This window comes from Neopelma chrysocephalum, unplaced genomic scaffold (genome assembly GCF_003984885.1).
Source record: "Neopelma chrysocephalum unplaced genomic scaffold, ASM398488v2 Primary Assembly neopelma1_159, whole genome shotgun sequence".
Taxonomy (NCBI): Eukaryota; Metazoa; Chordata; class Aves; order Passeriformes; family Pipridae; genus Neopelma; species Neopelma chrysocephalum.
This window is the reverse complement of record NW_020897821.1, coordinates 1121609-1146066: the sequence shown is the minus strand read 5'-3', so window position 1 is coordinate 1146066 and position 24458 is coordinate 1121609. Positions and strand designations below refer to the sequence as shown.

The following is a 24458-nucleotide window of genomic DNA, read 5'->3' as shown; positions in this document are numbered from 1 at the left end:
TGTGTCCCTTGAGCCCCCAGTGCTGGGCCTGCTGCAAACCCCTCCTGTGGGCACCTGGATCGTGCAGAGCTTCGTGCAAGAGTTCCTGGATGGTGCCAGGAGCTCCATTCCCTCCGGGATGCAGGAACCCCACTCCACCTCTAAACAATGCTTCAGAACTGAGAGACTTGGGATTTATATCACTGCTTCTGTATGTTTTTTCCCGTGTCACCACATGATGCCTGAACAGTCAAGCCTGCTGTTGGTGGTGTAGCTTTTGCTCCGAGGTCCCCCAGGGCAGGTTCATGCCCAGCACAGTGACCCTGCCTGGCTGTGACGGTGCTGGGCTGGCAGCAGGGATGGGAAAGGATGATCCTTTGGGCTGTAACTTTGATGCCTCATGTGTTCTGGGGGGGTTCACCCCACCCAGGCACAGCGACAGCAACAGGTCTCCTCACTTTCTCTTGATTTCTCCGGTTTGATTTTGTGTTGGGAACTGCCCTACTTCTGAAATGCCTAAATTTGTATGTCTCTGGTGGACCCTCATGGCAACTAAAATCAGTATTCCGGAGCTGTGTCTGTGCTGCTTTCCAAAGCTGAGCAAATATGCTGCCAGAAAAAAAAAACAACCAAACAACCAGCGCCTTATTTTATATTTTATTTCTTTTTTTTTTTCCTCTTTTTTTTTCTTAGGGAAAAACTAAAAGCTACAGGTGCCACAAAGGGTGTAGCTCATTTTACGGGCTTCACTATCGGAGCTCTAAAAACATATATATTTTTTTTTCCAGAAAAACTTTTTTTTTTCTTTTTTTTTTTTTCAAAAATCAGCATGTAAACAAGAAGCCAACTTCAGCCTCAAGAGGTTGTTATTTCCTCGCTGCTCTTTCGCTCAGCGGCCGCCAAGAGTGGGCCGAGGAGGCCTCCTCCTCCTCAGCACCCCCACACTGAGGGTACACCACGAAACACAGCTTCTGCCCCCAGCACGTCAGGGACTCTGCAGGGAGCAAAGGGCGGGGGGTTAATGGGGGTGCTTGAGCCCTCCCAAACAAAAGTGTGGTGCTGGGGGGATGCTGCACCCCCACAGCCCCTCCAGCCCTCCCCATCTGTGGCTCAGTGACCGGGGGTTGTGAAGCCAGGGCAGATTAAACGGGGCAGATTTGGGGGCATCTTTCCCCAGCCCCTCACAGAGCTGCCCGTGGCAGGGTTGGGATGGCACGGGGTGGCTGCCAGCCCTGCTGGCACTGTGTCAGCCCTGCTGTGGTGGCCACTGGCCCCGGGGAGCTGCTGGCAACCCTCTGGGCAGAGCAGGGGGCTGCAGTGTGCTGGTCTGAAAGTCCTCGCCCTGCAGCAAAGCGATTGCAAGTCAAACACAACCAAAATGTAACAGGCTTATGTGCAGTTTTAGTTTTATGTGTAAGGCTTTCTTATCTTTGGAGTTCATCACCCTCCCTGGAGTTTGTGTGGTGGGATGTGCTGGGGGCACAGCAGAGGAAGGCAGGGCAAGGGGGAGACAAACCTGCATCCCAGCCCCTTTGTGAGGGCCCATTTGGCCTTCATGTGCCTAGGGTGACACCCCTGTCCCTCTGCCCTGGGACAGGCTGCTGAGAGCAAGCTGGTGGGGTGGGTAATGATTGCACAGGGGCACGAGAGGAGGCAGATGCACCCAGCAGTGAGCAAAGAGCTGCCCAGAGGGAAGTGCTGCCTGCCCACTCTGTGCCTGTGGCTGGGAGGGGTGGCCAGGCTCGGGCAGGCAGGTCCCTGGCTGTTTTAGTGCCGCTGTGTCAGAGGTTAAGCAGACCCCAAGCACAGTCAGTGGCCCTGAGAGGGCAGCAGGGTACACAGTGCTGGCTTACCTATTAGCCTATTTACACACTTTGGTTTATTTCTCCAGTAGACTCCAAGGAAAAACACTGGCACTCCGGTTAAAATGATAATGAGTCCAACCCCACAGACCACAGGCTCCGAGTATAAGCTGAAGATCAGCAGAAATGCCCAAAACGCCAGGTAAGTGATGGGGATGAGGAGGTTCACCTACCAGGAGAGAGCAGAGCAGAGCACGACTGTGCAGAGCAACAGCAGTGGCTGACTGGTTGTGGGGGGCTGCAGGCAGTGCTGTGGCTTCAGGACACCCCCAGAGGTTGTGTCCCCATTCCCTCTACCACTCTTTTCCTCTCTGCCCATCCCAACAAGTTCACGAGAACTTGTGCATCCCACTTCTGCACCAATGGCACTCTGGGACATGCTTTGGGACCTTAAAGCATTCGTACTACTTCAAAATAAAATAAACTGTTATTCAAAACAGGACAATGGAGGGTTTGGTGTTCCCATCCCACCCTTTGCATCACTCCTGCAACCAAGAAATTTAGCTTTAATAGTGTCACCTTGATAGGTCTGAAGATTTTGGGTTTCCTCCAGCGTAAGACGATCAGGCCTATAATTGTCACTCCATAGCAGAGGTAGTTAATAAAGGACACGTAGTTGATTAGTGTGTATGTGTCTCCAACAAGCATGATGATAAGAGTGGCCAAACACTGCAAAGAGAGGAGCACAGCCTTCCTGAGCTGTTACTAGAAAAGGTAGCTTAAAAACAACAAACCAAAGCAAAAATCCCATTAAAGCATTAAAACTCCTTTTGTTCGTGGCCTCTGCTGGGCATCTGCTGCCTCCTGTGGCTCGGTGCATTATCCCTGAGCTGTGCCACCGGGACTGAATGAGGATTTGGGGTTATTTGGGGTATGCTGAAGCCAGAGACCAGAGGGACTGTTTATAAATACCCTGGGGTGCTGGCAGAGCTGTCTCTGCTGCCCGTGGCCAGGCAGGCAGGGCTGGGAGGACTGGCAGAGCTCTCACCCCACCCATTTCTGTTAAGTGTTTTAAAAAGCTGTTGAGCCCTGTGGTGAGGACTCCAGGTGAAAAGATTTCTTGCAGACTTTACGTGTTCTGTTCAGGGGACTGTTGTTGCAGGTGGCCTGGATATTAGGAAGCATTAGAGGTTTGTCCTTTCCCCTGGGGTTTGTGTCACGGCTGATCAGGACCATCAATCTTATTTGTGTTTGGCAACTGGCAGATGGACTGCAGAAATTTCCATACTTACACTTGCTTTTTTGAACTCCATGTCTGTAGAGCCAGGAGAGCTGGCCTGGGGGGCAGGGTGCTGATCCTTGAGTCCCCCACCCAGGGGCTGAGCTGAGCTGAGCCCTCAGCTGCACCACACACCAGTCCAGTGAACACTGTCTGCTGGGGCCCAGAACCTGGGGGAAACTAAACATCCAACCCCCTCCAGAGAGCAGTCAGGGTTTTGGCCTGGTTTACTCCAGGCTTTCTTTTTGCTTATGTCTGTTCTTCTTAATTAGCTGTTTCAATAATAAAGTCCTCCCAGGAGGGAAGGCTTCTGCACCACCAGCACCAGGAATTAAGCACCACCACAACCAAATGCCCCTTTGGTCCCACTGTTCCCCTGTTCAAAGCCTGGCAGGCTCGGCAGGGGAATTTCAACACTTTGAGCAGTCTCACCACACAATGGGTTTAAAACTGGACACGGTTTCACACTGGTGTCATTACCATGGTCTCTGCTCTCCCCTGACACGGTGTCACACACGTGTACAACCCTCTGCTGCCACTGAAGGGCTTTGCAGCCATGTCACTCAGAGCACAAGGTTCCATGTGTAGGTGACACTGATGTGTCACGTCTGGTCATGGTGTGGGTGTTGTGGCTGCAGAGGGGTGTGCTGCCCTCCCACAGCCTGGCCACAGCCACATGGGGCCAGTCACTCCCCACTGCCTTGCAAAAAAAAACAACCCCAGTCTGTTTATTTTACATTTAGCTCGGCCCTGTGATTTTTGGAAGTAAAATAGTAAATCAGTAAAAACAAAGGTCTCACTGGTGATGGTAAAGTAGCCTTTTTCCATGTACAGAGAACCCTTCCTCCATGCAGGGTGTGTTTCACTGGGAGAGAAAAGGGACCTGATGTATAAATTAGGTTTGCCTAAAGTCCAACCCTGTTTGCTCCTGTAGCAAAGGATGAATTGATGTGCTGAGCTCCTTCTAGGATTTGTGCTGTGGTTCAGGGGGGATGGTTGGAGCAGTGCAGGGGCTGTGCCTGATGGATTGGTCAGCTCACTCTGATCAGGGCTGTTCTGCAGTGAAACAGCCTCTGGGACTCAGTGTATCATTTCAGCCCATGTATTTTTGAGGACAAAGGAGTTCTGCTTCGTGGGCACCAGTGGAGCACAGTTCCACTGGGATCCCGTGGTGCCCTGGGGCAGGGCAGGCACGGGCAGTTTACCCCAAACTCCCAACAAGCAACAGTGAGATGTTTGTGGTGGGGCTCTAAACCCGGGAATGCTGTAAAGCCTTGGGAAGATGTGCATTTTGTCACAGAATGGGAATGTCCAGGAGGCTTATTTGGTGAAATCTTGTATGGGTGTATTGTGCCAGAATTGCTGTTAGAGCCAGAAGATGTGTAAACATGGATCTCCAGAGTGCATCTGGGGTGGTTTTGATATCAGTGGTAAACTTGCAGTTGGCAGCCATTGGTGCAGCCAAGATTGCAAGCCAATGCCCTCTGGGGAATTCCCTCACTTGGGCCCTGCAGCCAGGGACAACAGCACTGGGAACCATTTTCCTCTTTGCCATCTCCTCTGCCCATGACATAAAACCCATCACATGTTCCAGTTTCACTGCTGGTAAAAGAACATGAAGGTCTTTGTCTCAAATAATAACTTCTGTAAGTCATCAGTACTGTGGAAATTCACACTGTTTAAAAAGTGAGAGAAACCTTCCTCCCACAGCAGCACACCAGCAACTGGACCAGTCCCATGCCCTCTCAACTCATGGATGTCTGATCATTGCAGGTGACCTGTTGTCTGCCTGATGTACCATCCAGCAGATGCATTATTCAGGGACACTGTAATCATTGCCTCTACTTAATTTTTTGGCCCATGGAAAAGAAATATCTGTGTCCCTCAGAGAGCTGCCTGATCACCCCTCACAAGGTGTCTTGGTTGTTAAGAGTAAGTAATTTTAGGAGCACTTTGCTCCCTGGGATCCGGATTTGGCGGCAGGATCTAAAGCAGCTCTGCCTGAGTGGGATTAGCAGTGACCATGGGGATCTCCAAACACTTGTGGGAAGTGGAAATTGGTCTGAGGAGCTCATCTTCTCTTAAATGAAGTAGGTAATGAGCTTACAGTGCAGCTCAAGTCAGGTATGAGGGAAGCCCTGCAGGTGTCAGGGGGGTTGGGAGACGGGATTGTTTCCGAGGCCAAAAGCTGCTTCTCCCTGGGGCAGCTGGAGCTGCTCAGCTGGCACACACCAGCAGCACTCCAGGCCTGCTTTCTTCTCCTCTTCTGGGGTAAAACAGCCCCTCCAGGGGTTTTCCAGCTCTCCTCTCTGCCATTCAGGGTTTCCAAAAGCAGGTTACACAGTGACAGAGCAGGGGCAACACTTACACAGAGGAGCAGGGCAGGGATGGGCGTGCAGTTCTTGACATGGATCATGGCAAGCAAACTCGGCAAGTGGCCTTCTCGGGCACCAGAGAAACACAGCCTGGAAACAAGAAGAGTAATGATGAATCCACTGGGTGTGCAGCAGGCTCTCCAGTCCTTAGCCATATAACACCTCATCTCTTCCCATGGAAGGGAGCTGTGGCTGAACTGGGGAGTCAACTAGAGACTGCCTGAGTCACCTGGTGAAAGGTGTTCAAACTAGACCCCTTCAGTACACAAGGCCTTGAACAGCTAATGTTACCTGTGAAATGACCTGCTCTGAGGCGCTGGAATAGCTCTGAAATCTGCCCTGTCCCTGCCTGCTGGCCAGCCTTGCCTCTTTACCAGGGGAGGGATGAGTACCCTGAAGGTTGTGTGGGTGTTTCCAGTGTCAAAAGGGTTTTGGGTAAGGTTGAACATGCTGAAACATTTTAAACGCACTTGTTACATGTGCTCTCAGATTTGTTGCATCTCGTTATGCTCGTGAAAGTGCTGAGATAAATAACTTTCCCAAGGTACTGGAGTTGCTTCCTCAAAAAAATAATAAAAATTATAAGTTTTAAATTAAGTTCAGAGAGGTCACTTATTACAAATGGACTTTACTGACTACAATCTAACAGATTATACAGATTCTGGCCCCACTACCAGCAGTATGCATGCAAAGCATCTTGCCTCCAAGTTTTTCCAGCATAGGTGTGAAAATGCCTGTAACTGGGAACAGCACCAGGCCCTAAAACTCTTCTTTGAGCTAAGCACAGTTTGGCTTGTAGTTACTGGAACTTTGTTGATGTAAAATTACTTTGGTTCCACACTAAAGCTGTGTTTGGCTCTCACTGTGAATTATTCCACATCTGCAGGCACTTCCAATAACTCACACAGACTAATTTGCAAGAGATTTCATGACTCAGTATTACATTTGCTGGTTTGAAACAGAGCAATTCATAAGTGATTGTATCCAACACACCCAACAACGACCTCGTGCTCTACAACATCCAAAATTAGCTAGCATTTCTTTAGCAAAGGAAATTAAAACAGCCCCTCCCCAAATCAGATAATGTTCATAAAATTGTACTCCATCTAACCTTGATGAGGTAAAAAGGTATCCATTTATTCCTCCAAATGTAGATAGGGCCACTGAGACTGGCATAACCCAGGAAAAATAGCCCAGTAACTTTTCACCAAATGTCTAAAGCAACAGAAGGCAAAGAAACTGAAATACACTGCAAAGCACAGAACCGAAATCAAAGTGTGTTCGAGACATCCAGGGAATGGTTTTACTTACTACCGCCACAGCGTTGGAGGACAAGAGCTCTTGGGGTGACATGGCAGTGAAATAGGCAATGTTGGTGAACGTATACACAAATGTCACCAGTGGGATGGATATGAATATGGCACGAGGTAGGTTCCTAATAAAAGAATTGGGAGGGTAGATAAGCAATGATGGTCACGCACAGAGATCACAACAACCGTTTCTGGCCCCGGGGAGCTCAGTTTGGGTGAGTTTGGGGTCGGTGGGTGTTGCTCTGGAAAAGTTTCCCTGCTTCCAGGATCTCTCTGACCCACTGCAGGGTGGAGAAGGCTGAAAGTGCTACAAAATGCCACGTCTGCAGGGAGCACCCTGGGACAAACATACCACGAGTTCCCTTTGGGCTCTTGGTTGGGACTGGGGCAGCCTGTCACTGAAATACAAAACAGCCATTTCCCTGGAGTTTTGGGACTTTTGCCTTAAATGCCCTGCTTTCCTGTACCTTCACCTGCTCTGAAAAAGGAGGAGGTCCTGTTGTTCAGCTGCTGCCTTGGCCCATCGTGTGCCATAAGCCCGATCTGGTCCAGGCAATAGGGTGGCAACTTGCAGTGGTACAGCTGTGCCTGATCTCCAACCCAGAGACCTCCTCAGGGGAGGGCACCTGGACTGTTCTGTATCTAACAAAATAATGCATTTTTTCCCTGTCTGTCAGATTTGGAAAAAAGGTTTTAAAAAGCATATTTAACCTTTGTAAATTTGAACAGACTTAGTGAAAGTGGGAAGTGGTTTTAGTTATCCAATTGTTTTTATATATTGTAATTTCCCCTCAGAGGCTGCAAAAATCATTAAAAAAAAAGGCCATTTGTAACATTTTCTCTTTATTTCCCAACTAAGGCTGTAATTACCTTGTTTAAGTCATAACTTACTATTATTCAGCTTTGAAATTGTGGTGGTCCATTAAAATGTTGTTGTTTATTAAGAAAACACATTTCTTTGTTTCTGCCAAGATCTCTGGACATGCATTTTGCCACTCACTGGTGTGCAGAGCCACACTCAAGGCTGCAGCTTTAAGTCATTTCTGTCCAGGCTGTGTAGTAGCTCAAATTCCTCATTGTTTAATTGCTGTGTGCATTGGATGCCCAGAAATAACTGAGCTGCTCTTGGCATTTGCCATTCCACTTCATCAGTTCAGAAATGTTGAAACACTTGAACTTTGCTAGACCAAAATTCCCTTTCCCTCACAACCTGCTTGTGATGAATCCTTTCCAAGCCCCTGGACCCAGGACCAGCAGTGACCCAGTGTCAGCTGCCTTGGCAGGTTCTGGGGCAGGGAGTGCTGCTTTCACTGCACAACTAATCTTCTCTTTCAGGTGTCTGTGGGAGATCCTCTTTGGGTGAAAAAGCAAAGACAACTTCCAAGATAATTCAACTATTTTCTAATGAAGGTGATTCTCCCAGTAGATGTTTGTGTGGTTAATTTTCTGCTGTAGAAGCACTGTATGATTGAGTAGTGCCATAAAGATACTGCTTTGTCTGTAGGCTGCCTGGATTCAGTTAATACCTTGTGCTGTGTATTTTTAATTTCGGTGTTTCTGTAGCTTGCCTTCTATCTGTTCTAAAGAAAAAAATCTTTCTCCTTTAGAAAGACCAGTCCCACAGACACAGAAGGACATCTTTCAAAATGAATAATTCTACCAGATGGCTCCAATGCCTCAGCACTCCAAGAACATGTGGATGGCATGGAAATGGATACTTGCCTGCGGGGATCAACCAGTTCCTCTGTCACATAGTTCAGGAAGTTCCAGCCACTGAAAGCAAAGGACCCTTGAAGAAAAGCTAAAGCTAAATGCCCCACAGACGGAGTCATCCAAAAATTGAATGCGTTGCTTGGTGTCAGCTCTTTGTAGTTTCCTGCACAGAGAGCGCAAGCAAGAGGTTAATCCACCCCTACCTACCAGAGACAAACAGGTTAACTTTTGCTTTTAATTCTTTATTCTTTATTCCTGATTAGAATGGAGACTTCATGCTCTTCCTGTCACCATGGGCTGGCACTGCACTCGCAGTGCTTTCTGCAGGACGGGGTCCTGCTGAGGGATGTTGGGCTGTGTGGGCACCTTGTCCCCACTCAGGGGACCCTTTGCAGCCTGCCCTGCCTGAGGGTGGCTCCCTGGCAGTGTAAATTCCTGTCTGCTCTCAACACAGTTCTCTTTTGCGAGAGTTTGGTGTTGTTTAGCAGAAATACTTGAAAAATAAGATGCCTGTGGGGCTGGAAGATCTGTCAAGGTTGTAGGACTGTTACCACTGAGAAAACAAGGTTTTTGCTCTCTGTAGATTTCTTCTTCCCTTTTATGACTCATCATATACATGATAAAAACATTGTAAGTCTTTTGTGCTTTCTGCTTTTAAGTGGTGAATCAGTGAGACTTTTTTTGCCCATGTTTAATCTTAAAAGTGACTTTTTGTAGGGAATTGGACTAGTGCCTGAAATGAAGCAGGTATATCTTCCTGCCCAGGGCAAGGCATTGTTTATTCATTTTTGATCCAGAGCACTTCAAATTCAAGGAAAACACAACAGATTAAAAAAATTAAGTAACTATCCTGAAACATCCTCAGCTGCCCTCTTTTATTCTATCAAATCCCACGAGGTATAAAGGGGCTTTTTAAAGCTGATACAGCCCATTTCTCCCTCAGTTTCAACACTCCATCCTTTCCACAGCCCCATGAGTGCACAGCCCTGCAGCTCAGCCACATCCAGCACCTTCAGGTCTGTTTGTAAGGAGGACACAGTGCAGTAAGTGGGAAGAAACCAAGTCTATCAACAGTACCATACCCATGTCACAGCTGTCTCACAGAGTACCTTTAAAGATCTGTATGAAGCCCACAATAATGATAAGGGTCAGGGCTAAGAGTTTTCCTGCTGTAAATATATCCTGAATGCGCGTTGCCCATCGCACGCTGGAGCTGTTCACCCAGGTCAGGAGAACTGGAGAGCAAAAGACTGAATTCAGTGAAAGGAAATTATGTTTATTTAAGAACATACAGCATTACAAAACACAGACTGATGAGCGTGTTCCTGCAGGGAGCTCTAGTGTGGGCACAAGGGTGAGGAGGAGCATTGCCTTTCCCCAGGAGACTCCCAGCTGTGGGAGCCATCAGCCCTCACTCCTCGGGTGCTGCCAGTCAGGGCTCTCCCCAGCTCCAATAACTGTGCCTGCGTGTGCTCAGCGTGCTGGGATCATCCCCTCCTCACAGGAGCAGTGAACACCTTCAGTCCTGCAGCTCTGGTTTGCTTTTGCCAGCTCTGTGAGTTACTAACACAGAGCAGGCAGCTGCACACTCCTTTGGGAACGTGAAAGAAGACTAGGAAGGGCTTAAAGGTGGTGGGTCACCTGTGCCACCACCTGTGCCAGGAGCCCATGGCTCTGCAGGGAGCACAGCACTGTCCCATCCCTCATGCTCACCTGCTGCCACTTTCCCTGGGACCCACTGGTGGGTTTTGGGTGCTGTTGTGCCTCACTCCAGGCCAACGTGCTTGCTGTTAGGCAAGTGGAAAGGGATGTAATATCCCACAGCAGTCCCAGTGCCTGTCCTGGGACCTCCCCACTGGCCTCCTGAGCTGTGGCCATGCCCCCAGCCTGGCTGGAGCCGCCCCTCGAGTGGCCCCTTGTGAAACCGAGTCAAGCTTTGTGTGTGTGTGAGGAGCAAATACTCACGTAAACACACCATGGAGAGGATCCTGGAGGCATTATAGGGGGGGATACAGTTAGGGAAGACGGGCTGCAGGACATAGTTTGAGAAGGTCAGTGCTATGACAGCCAGACTGGTTGGGTACATGATAAGCACCGCGCTCCACAGCAGCAGGAACCTGGAAAGACAAGGAAAAGCACAAGAAAGCAGCGCTGGGGATGTGCTGCAGGAGGGGACACATGCTCAGCTCTGCAGCTCTCCTGCTCCTGAGGAATCAGGGCTGAGCACCTTCATCCTGCTCACACCTAACAGTCGGTAATTGTGACTGTCCTCATCCCCTCTCCCACATCCTCAGCACGATCTGGACTTTAAATGAAACATTGTAAAGCAAAGCTCAGTTTAGGAGTGTGTGAAAGAGCGAGGATTATGCCCGGCAGGCACGCTTTGATTAACTCTGTGTGTCTAAAGCGAAGCAGCTCTGTTGCTCCTGGGCTGACACCAGGCAGCAGTCCCTACATCCAAGGCAGCTCTGAGGGGTTTTGCAGGGCCTCCAGTCACAGGCTGGGTTTCTTGACACCGTTCCTGTTGGCTCTGTGACCCGGGCCAGGGCAGGTCAGTGTGCAGTATCCTGTGATGGATCACTCAGCTGGGCTGCACTGCCTTGGCTCTCTGCCTCCAGCTGTGGCTTAAGGGGATTGCAAGGTATCCATGCAAATATAAAGCGTGAGATATTTTGGCTTCTCATTCTAGGAAGAGGAAAAGAAAGTTCCAAAGGCAGCAGTGGGTCTGGTTAGTGCTTTAAAATATTTGAAGCATTATTATCTCTGCAGTGAGAAGTAGTCATTGCAAGAAAGTGAAGTCTTTCTTGCCATGTGCATGCCCACACAGGTACACTCACTGTCACTCACTCACATACATGCACAAATGTAACATACAGGGATGCCCAGCACAAATGAGGATTTGAAATGATAGTTCCAAATAAGACAGGATAATTTCTATATTATGCAGGTTGCTCTTTAAGAGGCTGCACCCAGTGGGTGCCAGCCCCATAAATGTGGCACAGCTGAGGGAAGCCCTCTCCGTGCCACTAATAACCTGGAGGGATGGAGTGCTGCTTGTTGGATGCTCCTCAGTGAGGGTGGTGAGTGTCTCTCAGTCCCCTCCTTTACTTTGCCTTGTTGCTTCTGAGGAGTATGGGGCAATTATCACCTACCAGAGTTAATTTGGTAAACTGGACTGATACAAGATCTGGGTACCTTCCCACCTGGTACCGTTGTTTTTTACAATAAACTAGGTGGGGTTTTTTTCTTCCTTTTTATTTTGTCATGTTACTCCTTTTTTTTCCCCAATTTCCAAAATTTTTTTTATTGAGGTTCAGAACAGTTTTCTCCAGCGATTGCTTTGTGCTACCTGGTGGTGTGGATGATGTACCCACCATCTGGGGTATCTCTGCAGACTCTGCTTGCTGTGTGAGTTAGCTCAGCAGGTCCTCACTCAAGAATAAATAGGACCTAAAGACTGCAATAACAATTTGCTGGTAGGGTTTGGATACTGGTGGTGCTGAGTGAGGTCAGGTTGGTGTGTGTATGGCAGCGTGGCTGTCAGCTGGCAGGGCCTGGGCAGAGACCACCAGTTCTTCCCTGACATGGTTATCTTAGCCCATAAAAGTTATGCAGCTGAGAACTGCATTCAGCTAAAAACGTTTAATGGGAAGAATGACACAATTGCAAGTAAAATTGTCCCTTTTTTCTATGATGTAATATGAGGTGTGGTAGGTAGACTGTGGTTTAACAGGAATGGGATCATTCAATAGACTTCTAACAGTCTATTTCTTTTTCACAGCCTTTGAAATGCAGGACTGACAATGCAAATCAAAGCACGGGCATCGTTCGAGCAGAGGGGGAGAAAGTTCAAAACTTTCTCAAAAAAGATGGCAACAAAACAAGAAGGAAGCTTGCCTAAGATGTAGGCCCACTTTTATCTTGTTTCTACAGTAAGTTTTAATCAAAACCCGGTTCTGAGAAAAAGATTTCCATGCTGCTCCCTCAGATCACATTCACACCCCAACCATCCAGCCGTGGGGGCTGGGGCTGCACTGCTGGTCTTGCCTTGCTCCTGCAGTGCTGATGGTGCTGTCCAGGCAGGATGAGGAGCCAGAGGCCCAGGAGCCAGCTGGGAATGGCTCTACCTGGCTTAAATTGCCTGTGGGGAGATGGCATTTGCTCGAGGCAGGAAGATGTCACCATGGCACACCTGGAATTACTGTGCCTGGCTCTTCAAGTGGAAAGTGGGGGAATTATTGCCTTGAGTGTGTTGGGAGCTGAACAGCTGAACCTGCCAGCTGAAGCTGATAGCCTTTCACAGTTACCCAGCAGTTGTGATTACAAGAACATGAGAAGTTAAATCTTCCTTTGCTGCCAAGAATTGATCAGATCTTTAGAAACAGGCTTGAGAGAGATGGATGCAGAGAAGAAGATGCAGCTGCTGTTGTTTGGTTGGTTTTGGTTTATTGTTTGCTTGTTTGTTTTTTTTCCTGAACATTAGAGTTCACGAGACATCTGGGCTCCTGCATGTGCTGGTGGTGGTGAGAGCTGGTAAAATAACCTCCCTGCCTGTATTCTGAGCAAACCACAGTTGTGAGTAGCAAGCATCAATAGCTGCTGGCTGGCTGGCCTCTGCTGTGTGTTTTGTTGTTGAGTCTGATCCAAAGTTCATTGAAGTTAATGGCTATCCTGCCATCAGAGTGTATATGCATGAGATAATGACCCTAATTAGAGTCCAGCCCTCCCATTTTAAGAACAGGCTAGAATAAGTGACAATCTATGGAGCAGTGGGCTGCTTTTGGGAAGGTGTGGCATTCATGTGCAGTGCCACTCATCCAAAACTGAATTTTTTTGCGGGTATCTCTGCACACTAATTTCCTCACCTGTGGAAAGAAATAAACAGCATGGTTTGATCTGGGTCTTTAATAGTCTGGTGGACTTGGTGAAATCAGTTCTCTGACATGTATTTAGGACATGCCTGTACTCCCATGAGGGTCTTGCTTCAGATATAAAATGTTATGGAGTAAAAGCAGCCTATGAAAATATAAAATTAGAGTGTACCCTACACGTGGATCATTAGCAAAAGAAAAGTGTTCGAAATAGATGCTGTAGTGCAGCTCACTGTGTCACAGGAAAAACAGAACTGCTTTAAGAAAGTTGGAGCCAGTTTGAATACTTTTAATGCTACTCTATTTGCTGAAAGACTTACTGCCTCTGGAAACTTCAGATTTTTGCAATAACAACAAGGAAACATGGAATTATATTTGAAGCATACTATACTTGCAGTTAGGAGTGACACTTAGCAAAACTTTGGCTGGAAACTCTCTGCTGACTGATTTTAGGAAGGACATATGTCCATCCAGCCATCTCTGCTGGTGAAGCAGCTGTGTTAGCTGCACCCTTACTGCTGAGCACTCAGAGGAAGCTGTATTGTCAGAAACACACTAGAGGGTCTTTTATGAAGCTGAATTTATTCATTGTCTTCTGCAAGAATATATTGAGCCTTTTATTTACTGTTCTGGGTAATGTTCTTTGAGTGACCTGCGAGACCATGCGTGTGTACAAAGAGCTGTGCTCAGGTGGCTCCAGCAGCAAGGGCTGTGCCACATCCCCTGCAGTCAGCGTGTCACACACAGTGCTATTTCAAAAAGGTGGTTTCTAAATGAAGATGAAAGCACGGGTCTGCTCTCTGGTACCAGACCAGAGCCCTCCCTCTGTGATACAGGAGCCCTCCCTCACCTTTTCCTTCTCCCCTGGCCAGAGGAGCCAAGGAGTGTCCTTGCTCAGGGTCATCTGCAGCCAAGGTTTGCCATCACCACCACTTCTCAGCAGTTTTGTGTTGACTTTGAGCTGGATTGCTGCCCTGCAGCCAGAACTCCTGCCAGCTCAGGAGATGGCCCTGTCCTGCCTCTCTCTTTTATTCCATTCACCTTCTTACATCACACCTAAGCAGTGTGACCACTGTGTTTTGGTTTGGTTTGGTTGGGTTTTTAATTTATGCAACCAGCTATCAATACTGCCAGGCTCAGAAGCTAGGCCATGTAGTGCTCCACTGCCTGTTAAAATCAAACAATATTTCCTTCTGCCTTGTATCTATGCAGGAAAACACGATAAATGGGGGGATTTTGGGAGGCAGGGACAAGACAACAGTAGATGTTGAGGTCTGGGTGGGTCCAGCACGTGCTCTTACAACAAACACCTTATGTGAATAGACCAAACCATCCAGGCTGGCTGTTGGGAAAGTCACCTGGCAGATGCACTAAAGCTTTGTGTGCTGAGTTTGATGTACTTTGCTGCAGAAGGATTAAATCAAAAGAGAGAAGTGGTGTTTTTTCCTCAGGGGAGGCACAGTGCAGGCTCCCAAAGGGCCCCTTTAAGCTCAGAGCCCCATGTACAACCACCAGTGGTGAATGGGCACTTCCAAAGTGGGAAGCTGGAGGTGCTTGTGAGAGTTCCCCTGAGCTGCAGGCTTTGGGTGGTGGCTCAGCAAAGTGCAATCCCAGCCTGGCTTTACTGGAAAATATGACTGAGTCCCCCCCTTTTTACACCAAAACCTACCTGAAGGCTTCTTGCCTAATGCAACCCTTTGTCACACTAGTGGCACAGCTGATTTTTCTTGGGAGAAAAGGTAAAGTCTCTACACAGCAAGAATGGGAGCACTGCTTCTCTTCAGGTGACAGGTGGTGCTTTTTTGATATTGCTTGTGCATTACAAACATGGACACCAAGAGAGCACTGCCCCAGCAGAAATTCCTGCTTTGGGAGGTGACACTGTCCCCAGGCACATGCTGGGCAGTGAGTGATCACCTGGTGAGTGGTTTGTTACAGCAGTTGCTCAGCCTGGTGCTTGCTGGTACCAGGTAAATCCTCTGAACGTGGCACAGAGTGAGCTGAGGAGCAACTTAAAGCCAGGTTTAGTTGTACTTGATTCCCAAGTACTCTTTTCTCCCCTAGAAAGCATAATTCTTTTGGTTTTGTGAAATTCTGGTGGTTTCTGGCCTCCTCCACAGTGATGTTCCATCACTTGTGACTGTTTGTGAGGTTCTGTGCTCCTTTGTTTTCCTGGTCCTTCCCTGCAGACCCTGTTCCTGGGAGCAGGCAATGGGACAGCTGCTGCCTGCCTGCTGCAGTGTCCTGGGGGAGCAGGGGCTTTACTGTGCAGCTCCTGCCCCTGTGAGGGAACAAGCCTTGGTGAAGATGAGTAGGGATTTGGTTAACCAAGGCAATGTTGTCACCTCAATCTGTTCTGTGATGTCAGGACAGCAGGACAGAGTTCAGAGGAGCAATTCCACCAGTGAAGAAATGCTGGTTCCATGAGAACCAGCACCAGGCAGTGGCTGGAGTCTGACAAGCACCAGAACTCTGTGCTCACCCAGCTGGCTGGGATGCTGGCTGGGATGCTTGTGCCTCAGCCTGCTGCCACATGGGCACTGGGCACAGCCAGCAAGGGGGACAGGGTGACAGGGACAGCCTCCTGTGGGACAGGGTGACAGGCTGTTCTGATTTGCCCTTGCTCAGCAGCCAGCTCAACTGTTAGGAGCTTGTTTTCCGTCTCAGATAAGAAGGAATACTCTTTATTTTTTCCTGCCCCTTCACCTTTCTCTAGTTTTCAGTTATGCTGCTTAGTTTTCATAACTAAACCACCAGCATGTGGTGTGGCCTCTCCACTTGCTGATGAGAGAGCTGGTCAGAGCATTTTGGTGCTTCTCTAGTGAGCTGTGAGTACAGGCTGACAGCTTAATTTATCTTGTTGAATACACAAAAAAGTATACACTCAAATATAAAAGATGACCTCTTCTCACTTGTCCCTCCCTATCTCAGCCACGCTACTCCACTAGTGGTGTTTCTAAAGAGAAATCATTCCCTGGATTAGCATTCCCACCTCTCTGTATTTACAGCTCTTGGTTGTTTTGAACAGCTGCATAAAGTGAAGCAGCTTTGCTTTATTCATGGCAAGGAGCTCCAGCCCAGCCTCCCTGGTGGGTGAAGCTCCTCAATAGAAGGCACTGCTCATTCCCAACTGGAATGTCACCGGGACACAGCACCGCTCTTGTCTGCCACGGACTTCATTGAGTCAGTGAGGGAAGTAAAAGGGTCCATCACCTTCCCTTGGGAAGTGCCACTGGGATGTCCGTGTGGGGGCAATTTGGTGTTTCTAATGAGAACAGAAAGATTGATTTTACAAAAAGCGTTTTTATTGACAAATGTCTTCTCTTCCAGGTCAGACGGCTTTTCCACGACAAACACACGCCATGAACACGTTTCAGAATGAGTTTATAGAGACGGGGTACTTACCCAGCTAACCCACCAAAAATCTCTGTGACGTAGGAGTAATCCCCTCCCGATTTGGGGATGGTGACTCCCAGTTCAGCGTAGCAGAGTGAGCCCAGGGCAGCCACGCCTCCACCAAGCACCCAGATCACCAGGGCCAGCCCCACCGAGCCGGCGTGCTCCAGGACTCCTTTGGGGGAAATAAAGATCCCAGAACCAATGATATTACCTGCAAAGGACAACAGGTTTGCAGTGAAGTAAAAGAAACAAACTTTTGGGGTTTTTTTCATTTATTTTAAAAAAGGCAGACAAGCCCACAGCCCCCACTCGGTTTCAGATTTTGCATGATTGCACTTTATCTGATTACACCCTGGCAAAAGTGTTGCCATTTATCAGCAATCAAGGATGGAAAGTGTGTGCTCAGCTCTGCTGAAGCACGGTGAGACTCAGGGGAGGATCCCTGAGTTTTGTGGCATGAACTCACTCAGCTGTCTGCTCTCACCTGCCATGGCCAGGTGTTTTATCAAAAGGAGTTAGAACTGACTTTGTAGTGAAGATTTTTCATCCCCTTTTAAGAGGAATCTGAACAAGTTAAGGCCCATTTTCAGGGAGGTTGGGAGATCAAAAGAAAAAGGTAGCATCATCTATAATGATGGGGCCAAAAGGTGCACTTGCCACCAGGACAGATTTAAGAGTGTGCTTGAAAAAGTCACCTCGAGGTCTGAAATAGTAGAAATCCATTAACATTTTGTACCTGCAGTACCTGTGCTGCTTAGTCACCAGCCACAGATTTTAAAGGGATAATGTGGGGTGACTGAAACACTGGACAATATGGCAAATTGAGACAATGGGAGCTGAGACAGTGCTGGGAGCAGGAAAGGAGTGCTGGATACCACAGGTGCTCTTTTTCCATGTGGGGCCAGGGCTGAGGGCACTTGGTTTGTTCAGTCTGGAGGAGACTGAGGTCAGACCTCCATTGAAGGAGATGGTTTTTTGTCAGGTTTGAGACTTTTTTAAGCAATATCTAAAGAGCACTGTTCCCAAAGGATGTGAAGACCCTGCTGCTGTAGGACTCTCTGGCAGGCTTTCCTCTTTTATGAGTTGGTATTAAAATCCTCACTTATAAACTTGACTTTAAAAGCATTTCTTATCAGTGCAGTCACAAAAATAAAATATTGTGTAGTTGTTAATGAGGTATTGTCACCTAAACCAGCCTCTCTGCAATCTTTGAACCTGCATGTCATCAGATTTATGCTCTCTTCCTCCCCTTTGCTTTATAAATGCTTTTCATCTGCAAATGAGAACTCCCTGGAGACACCCCCTTATCCCAAATTTTGCTGTGTTTGGCTTCAATTTTGTTCTTGTGCTTCTTTAAAGCAGGTGCTGGAAGTGCAGCTCATGCAGCGGGTGTGCCCTGGCTGTGCCTGTACACAGCTGTGTGTTTGCAGACACCCCATCTCTGCTTTGGAATGGAATTAAGGTAGAAAATAAACAGCTCTGATGGCATAGGTGGCTGCTTCCTGGCCTCTGGAGAGCAGCTGAACCCAAGACAATAAGTCTGCAAATATACAGACAATATTTGTAAGGAATTCCTGTTTTGTGTGCATGGGCTGCTTTTTTTTTTTTTGATGCCCATGATGCACAGGTAAGGAGAAGCCAGAAATTCATGGCTTAAAGGAGATCAAGGGTTGAACTCTGGAAAACCCTGTCAGCATTGAGATCTTTAGCTATGGAGGGAGTGAGTCCCTGGGAGAGACAGAGACCTTCCTGGTGCAGCTGGGATAGGCACAGAAGCACTTTCTATACATTAAAAAAAAATAAAAAATCTCATGAGGTATGTAGATTTAACAAAACTAGACCATACTAGAGTAACAGTAAGATTAAATGTAGCTATTCCTCAGCTGAAGTAGCACAGGGAGCCCTAAGCACTGGTACAGCATCAATCTCAGCAGCTTGTGCTGAAGGAATGGGGTTTGGTGCAGATGAGTTCACAGTATTTTTCATTGCACTGATGGATTTGTTCTGGGTCTTCCCTACTGGGAAGCTCCACAAGCTGGAGTGGAGTGGTGAAATCTTTCAAGGAGATAGATGAGGAGTCAATATATTGCTAAAGCATATTTAATACTTTATTATACTTTCTATTTAATAGAATTTATGGGGCTTTTTGGTCATGGTTTCTGCTGCTGGCTGAAGCATTGCAATATATTTAAACAAACAAGTTTTTCTGGAAGATGGCTTATGCCCTGTTCAAGAACTGTAACAAATCTTGAGTTTAAGCTGAAAAAGAAACACCTGCCTTGGGAGTTTAAAAACTGTCTTGACAGTCTTTGGTGCTGCTGTGTGCTGTACTTGTAACAGTGGGACTCATGCATATGGAGAAAGGGCTTAAGATATAAAAGACTCTTAAAAATGTACATATGCTACCTGCCAGCATACATATCTGTGTGTCTTTATCTTTCAAAAACCAATGTACACGGAAACACTGTGCTTTTGGGAGGAGCCAGTGGTGTTTTGGAGAGCATGCTGAAGTTCACACACGTGGAGTTCACACATAGTGCTTTTTACCAAAATAGATCTGTAGCTTTCCACTGCCTCTTTGGGATGGGACAATATTCCCTTCTGGTAACCCCAGTACTGAACAAACGGGAATTGCCCAAAGACAGAATAACCCCTAAATGAGTCCCCTGGCTCCTCTCGTGCCGTCTCCTCCTGCTCAGGGTTTTCTTTCACCTTAGTTCAGCTTTGCTGCTGGTTTTGGCAGCAGGGAGCAGATGCCATTGCCCATCCTTCAGCAGGCTCTCAGTGTGAGCTTCCACCCCCTTTTTGTTGTGTCAGGACGTGGAGGAAGGATACAATCCAAACACAGCACAGCATCCCTCAGACTGGCAAGGGACAGGAAATCCCAGGTGGTGTCCCTGCAGACCTGTGCTGTGTGACCCCTGAGCTCCACTGTGGGGTGAGCTGATGGCTCTCTGTGACAGGCAGACCTGCCCTGGGCTGGGAAGGGTGGGGAAATGGGGAGCTGAGCATCAGCAGCTCCCTGGGGAGCAGTGTGATCAGGCCATGCTGTGATGGACCCAGGGAAGGGAGAGCAAGTCCTGGTGAGATGAGGTGGCAGCAGTCACCTGGCACGGGGGTGCCACAGTGCAGTCTAAATGCACAGGCAGGTGGTTGCTGGTGTGTTTTTTAAGTGCTTGCACTTGGCATTGTCAAAGGCCTGAATATCTCTGTGCTTCCAGTTTCTGCCTCCAAGAAGGGGCACGGCTCATCCCTGCCCAGATGGGTGATGGGCAGTGAGGGGCATCAGCAGTGGGGCTCTTACTCAAACCCAAACTGCTTGGAGTGATGGCCTCTTCTTATGTCAAGACTGCCAAAGCAGTCCTCCTCATCTGTAAGTCTGTCTGAGCTGGAAACAGCAGAACTTCTTTTGTTTAGGGAGAATATTTCTGGGTACATCTATCTGAAGGAGCAGGGCAAGGACTAGACAGCATTCTGGATCGTTCTTTCATACAAACATTCATAGGATTTTTGTTGTAAATTAAGTAACCAGGCATATTTAAAACAATCTAATGTCTTCCATGAATGGATAAGTGATAAGGCAAAGTTATCTTCCAAATTCATTGTGGATTTCCTACGACTTTGCTCTTGCAACATGTGCAAAAACCGTATCAGGGGAGTGGAAGTGCTACACCCCTTCCGACAACAAAATGTTCTTATGGAAACCTGCCATGAACGTGATAAATGTGCCTAAAAAAGTACCTTCCCTTCACTTGGCGTAGGGCATGTTTAAAAATAGATATGGTGGAGATGCTGGAACGCTGCAGAAAATGAGATGTCATGACCTGCCTGATGAGCAGCAGCTCTCAGGAGGTCTCACACTCCTGAGCTGACATCCTCAGGCCAGAAGGCTCAGCAGCAAGGCAGATGTTTCACATGCACGTAGATATTTCAAAGCAACTCTTGGTCAGCAGGAACTGGAGGGAATTTGGTGAGCAGCTCTGGGGTGAGACAGAAATTCGCTGGGCAGTTCAAGGAAACTGTCATTGCTGTGCTGGGTCAGGGATGATTCTTTCAGCTTTACTAGTGCTGGTACTCCTGACACTCACTGCATACGTTTTTTTATTTCTAAGGTGTGAAGATAGGGAAAAAACTTAATTAGCTCTTGTAAAACAGCCACTTTCTCTGCTCCTTCATGGCCTCTACTAGAGTTTTCTGCTGCAAAACTACCTCTTTGAACCAAAAGGAAACTAATGCTTGAATTTCATGTGTCCATGTCATGGGCATATCTTACAAATAGAATAAAGAACAAGCTGTCTAGAACTATATAGCCAAAAATGAAACATGGGGAGAGATGGAGTCACATGAAACAGGGCAGGTGCAGTGTGTCAAGGTGGGGAGAGTGGGATGATGAATGCAGATTTGTCTGTCTGCTGGCCCAACCCTGCTCCCTTGGCATGTGAAAATGTTTCTACTACCACTAAAAAACCCCAATCACTTTCTCAGTCCTGTCATATTCCTAGCTTTAAAAAAAAATAAATCAGTTTTTTGCAGGACAGAAGCTGTCCTCAACAACTGTGTTGTATAGCACCAAAGAGCCTTGAAAAGACATCCTGCAAAAATATTGACCACTGGAACAAAACCCTCTTCCTGCTCTAATCAGTTGAGAGTTTTCAAGAGGTATTTAAGAGCCTTGAACTTGACAAATTAAATTCTTTGGGTGGGATTTTTTTTTTAATGTTAAATTTATTTTCTTATCCACGATGAGAATGGCTTGTTTTGGGGGCAAGGACAAAGGTAAACCTTGCAGCTATGTCTGCCTGATGTTAGAGAAAAGCAGTTTTGATTTTAACTTAGAGAAACTGGCCCATAAAATTGCTCAGGAGCTGCTCACTGGGGTGAAAAGATGACCCTGGCAGGACTGGCAGAGCCAGCAAGACCTTGGGTGATCTGCTGCTTGCACACATTCACTAAGACCCCAGAGTGCTCTTGCTCAGCTGCACATCCCTGCTGGATGTGTTACTTGACTGCAGAGGTGAAAACACTGACATTTCTTTTTTTTTTTTTTAATTCCCCCTTCCCCCTTTCCTATTTTTCTAGGATGTGAAAAGAGCTCTCAACATTGTTCAAAAAAAACCACAACAACCCCAAACAAAACATGACACTGGGTAAGATCTCAGAAGTGATATACTTCAGGCTATTTTACTTGCCTTCTGTGTTTTGTAAATTTAGACTTCAGATTTAGACAACTTTCTAAAATGACTCATAAGGGTTAGGAACAGAATTTTTAAACAAAAGCTGAAGTTCTCATGGTGTTGTTATACCACTTATTCCGTGCTATTGTGAAAAGGAGGAAAAAAGGCAACAAACACCTACAAACAAAAGATGACAAATACTGTGCTTTGTATGGGGAGGAGTGCATTTTGCACCAACTACAGGGAGGCAACAGCATGGGTAATAAAGGAAAAGATCCTATCATATAGGAATTTATGCTTTTAAATAGTTTTTAATACTGAGCACATCTTTGCCCAGCTCCACTCCGTATGTGGCTGTGACCCCACGAGCCTGGTGGTGCCCGGGAGGTTGGACAGACCCAAACCAGCTGCTGTAACATGGCACTGACCTGGGGGTGAAGTGAGCTCAGTCTCTCCTGTAAGCCATGCTCCACCTCTGACTTAATGCAAGTGGGTCTCACACCTGTTTTGGGCTGAAGGGAATGCCAAATCCCCCGTCCTTTCAAACCTCCAGCCCTTTATCTAATTATGTTTAGGATGTTCTGTGACCCAGCCCTGGGCTGGGTGTCCCACACACACAACATGCAGATCTGCCCCGAGGTCAGCACCTCATGTAGAGCTAAACCATTTGGGAACCATGGCACTGACCTGAATATTGGGACTTGGGGCTTACTGGAAAACCCAGTGCTTTCAGTTTGCTTTTGAACTGTGAGAGTGCATTTGGGGTCAGGTTTTGGTGTTTCTCAGTGTAACTCTGAGAACTGAAACTCGTCTTTTAACAAAAGCTGAATTCTCATCAAAACACTTCGAGAACTGCACTTTGAAGGAGAACAGTAAATATGACTGTGCTTGTGAGAAAATAAAGGGACCTGGTAATATTGGTATTAACCCAGTATTCACTTAGCATGCAAAGCCCTTGGGGCATCTCTTCCTTATCTCCAGCATACAATCAACAGAGACTGTAAAAATAAAGGATCTTGCAGCCTGTTGAATGTATCCATCACTTCTTTAAGAATGGCCTTACTGACTGTATGTATGGATAAAACCAAGCAATTTCCAGTGTGGTCAGCAAAGAAAGAAATCACTCGTGCCTTTTGTTGTGTGTGCATTTCATTAAAGGTCTGTTGTACATCTGAAATTCCGAATGGGTCTGTAACACACCCCAGAAATTTACCTACGTAGCTCTTCACCCTACAAAGTGAAATGTTAACAACAAAGAAATTCTGTGCCTTTTTTGGCTGCAGTGAGGTAAGTCACTTTGTGAGTAGTTGTTCAGTGAAGGGTTAGAGCAGGAAAAATTCCTAAAAAAACTATGTGTGGTTCATGAACATGAATCCTGCCAGATTACTGCTTTCATGGAGTGTGTTTGTTGTCCTCAGGAGATGGCACTGCACAGCTCGAGGTAGGGATATGGGATGTCCAAAGGCAGGCAGAGGGAATGTCCTGCTTCCTTCAGCATTGCTGGGGAGGTGCCTCCCACATTTATTGGATGAGAGCAGTAACACAGTAGTCAATCACAGTGTCATCCAAGATCACATCCCCAGTTGTGCAGCGGGGGTTTCGTTGCCACAGCTGTAACAGATGGTCTGAGACTTGTTTGACTACCAAGTCCAGCCTCCTTCCTCAGGGCCAATGTGGGCAATGTGAGACATTACTTGTCACTTTTTTAATGAAGCTACAGAAAATTTGATTTTTTTTTTATTTTCCTTTTAAATTAAATGTTTGAGACCAACCTGGTTTCAGGTACGGCTCTCTTTTGATACATTGGTACATCGTATCCTCAACAGCAGATACTGAATTTTCACTGATGGTTGTGAATGGAATAATAATCAAAAGTCTGCCCATCCTCTCAGGTCTCCCACATCTAGGCAGAGTCATTTTTCAGGCCAACAGGATGACAGTCTGTGTCATTGCTTAAAACAGCTCTCTTATAAACAAATGCTGAAGCTTTGCATCCTCCTTGGGAATTATAAATAAATAAATCTTATTTGAGTAGGAAGTACTGTAAAGAATTGAGAATCCTGTTTGGCAACAACAAAAAAAATCTTAGCCAAAAGGAATCGTGCTTTGCAAACTGTTTAAATCCAAATTAAATACGAGGTGGACTATGTCAATAATGGCAACGATGTAACTCACCGTGGATATATTTATTTATATATTTATTGAGCAGAAAACTGCTAAATTAAGCAGCCTCCAGTACTAATTGCCCTGGGAGCTAATTGGAGTTAAGCATTCCCAGTTGAGGACATTAGTGGCTGGTTTTGACTGTCACTGCCCGTTTGTGAACCCAGGGCATGACACATCCACAAAACCAGGCAAGGGATAAAATGTGCAGCTCATAATTTTGGTGCTGACCGGAAATGTTGTGGCAGCACAGCCAGTCCCAGTGGCTCTGTTTATCCACAGGGAATAAACTGGCTGCTCCCTGCCCTGGCTGACCTCCAGCTCTGACATTCCCACATGGACCGGCACAAGGTGCTGCTCAGGCTCCTCTCCAGCTCATTAACACCTAATACA

The 24458-nt window shown here is 47.1% G+C and overlaps 1 protein-coding gene across 2 annotated transcripts in view; it reads right to left on the bottom strand.

The window, feature by feature from the left end:
• Positions 1-668: 668 nt before the first annotated feature.
• Positions 669-24458, bottom strand: part of SLC7A10 (solute carrier family 7 member 10) — a 41293-nt gene continuing 17503 nt past the window's right edge. The window contains exons 2-11 of one of the 2 annotated variants that reach the window (XM_027701550.1): positions 16735-16939; positions 10424-10575; positions 9568-9693; positions 8468-8621; positions 6747-6870; positions 6547-6650; positions 5429-5525; positions 2361-2510; positions 1833-2010; positions 669-973 (exon numbers count right to left, since the gene is read on the bottom strand). In XM_027701550.1, the coding sequence (XP_027557351.1) occupies positions 846-973; positions 1833-2010; positions 2361-2510; positions 5429-5525; positions 6547-6650; positions 6747-6870; positions 8468-8621; positions 9568-9693; positions 10424-10575; positions 16735-16939 (1418 nt within the window). In that variant the 3' untranslated portion in view covers positions 669-845. The remainder of the gene's footprint in view (positions 974-1832; positions 2011-2360; positions 2511-5428; positions 5526-6546; positions 6651-6746; positions 6871-8467; positions 8622-9567; positions 9694-10423; positions 10576-16734; positions 16940-24458) is intronic. The other variant, XM_027701551.1, reaches the window with a different exon arrangement.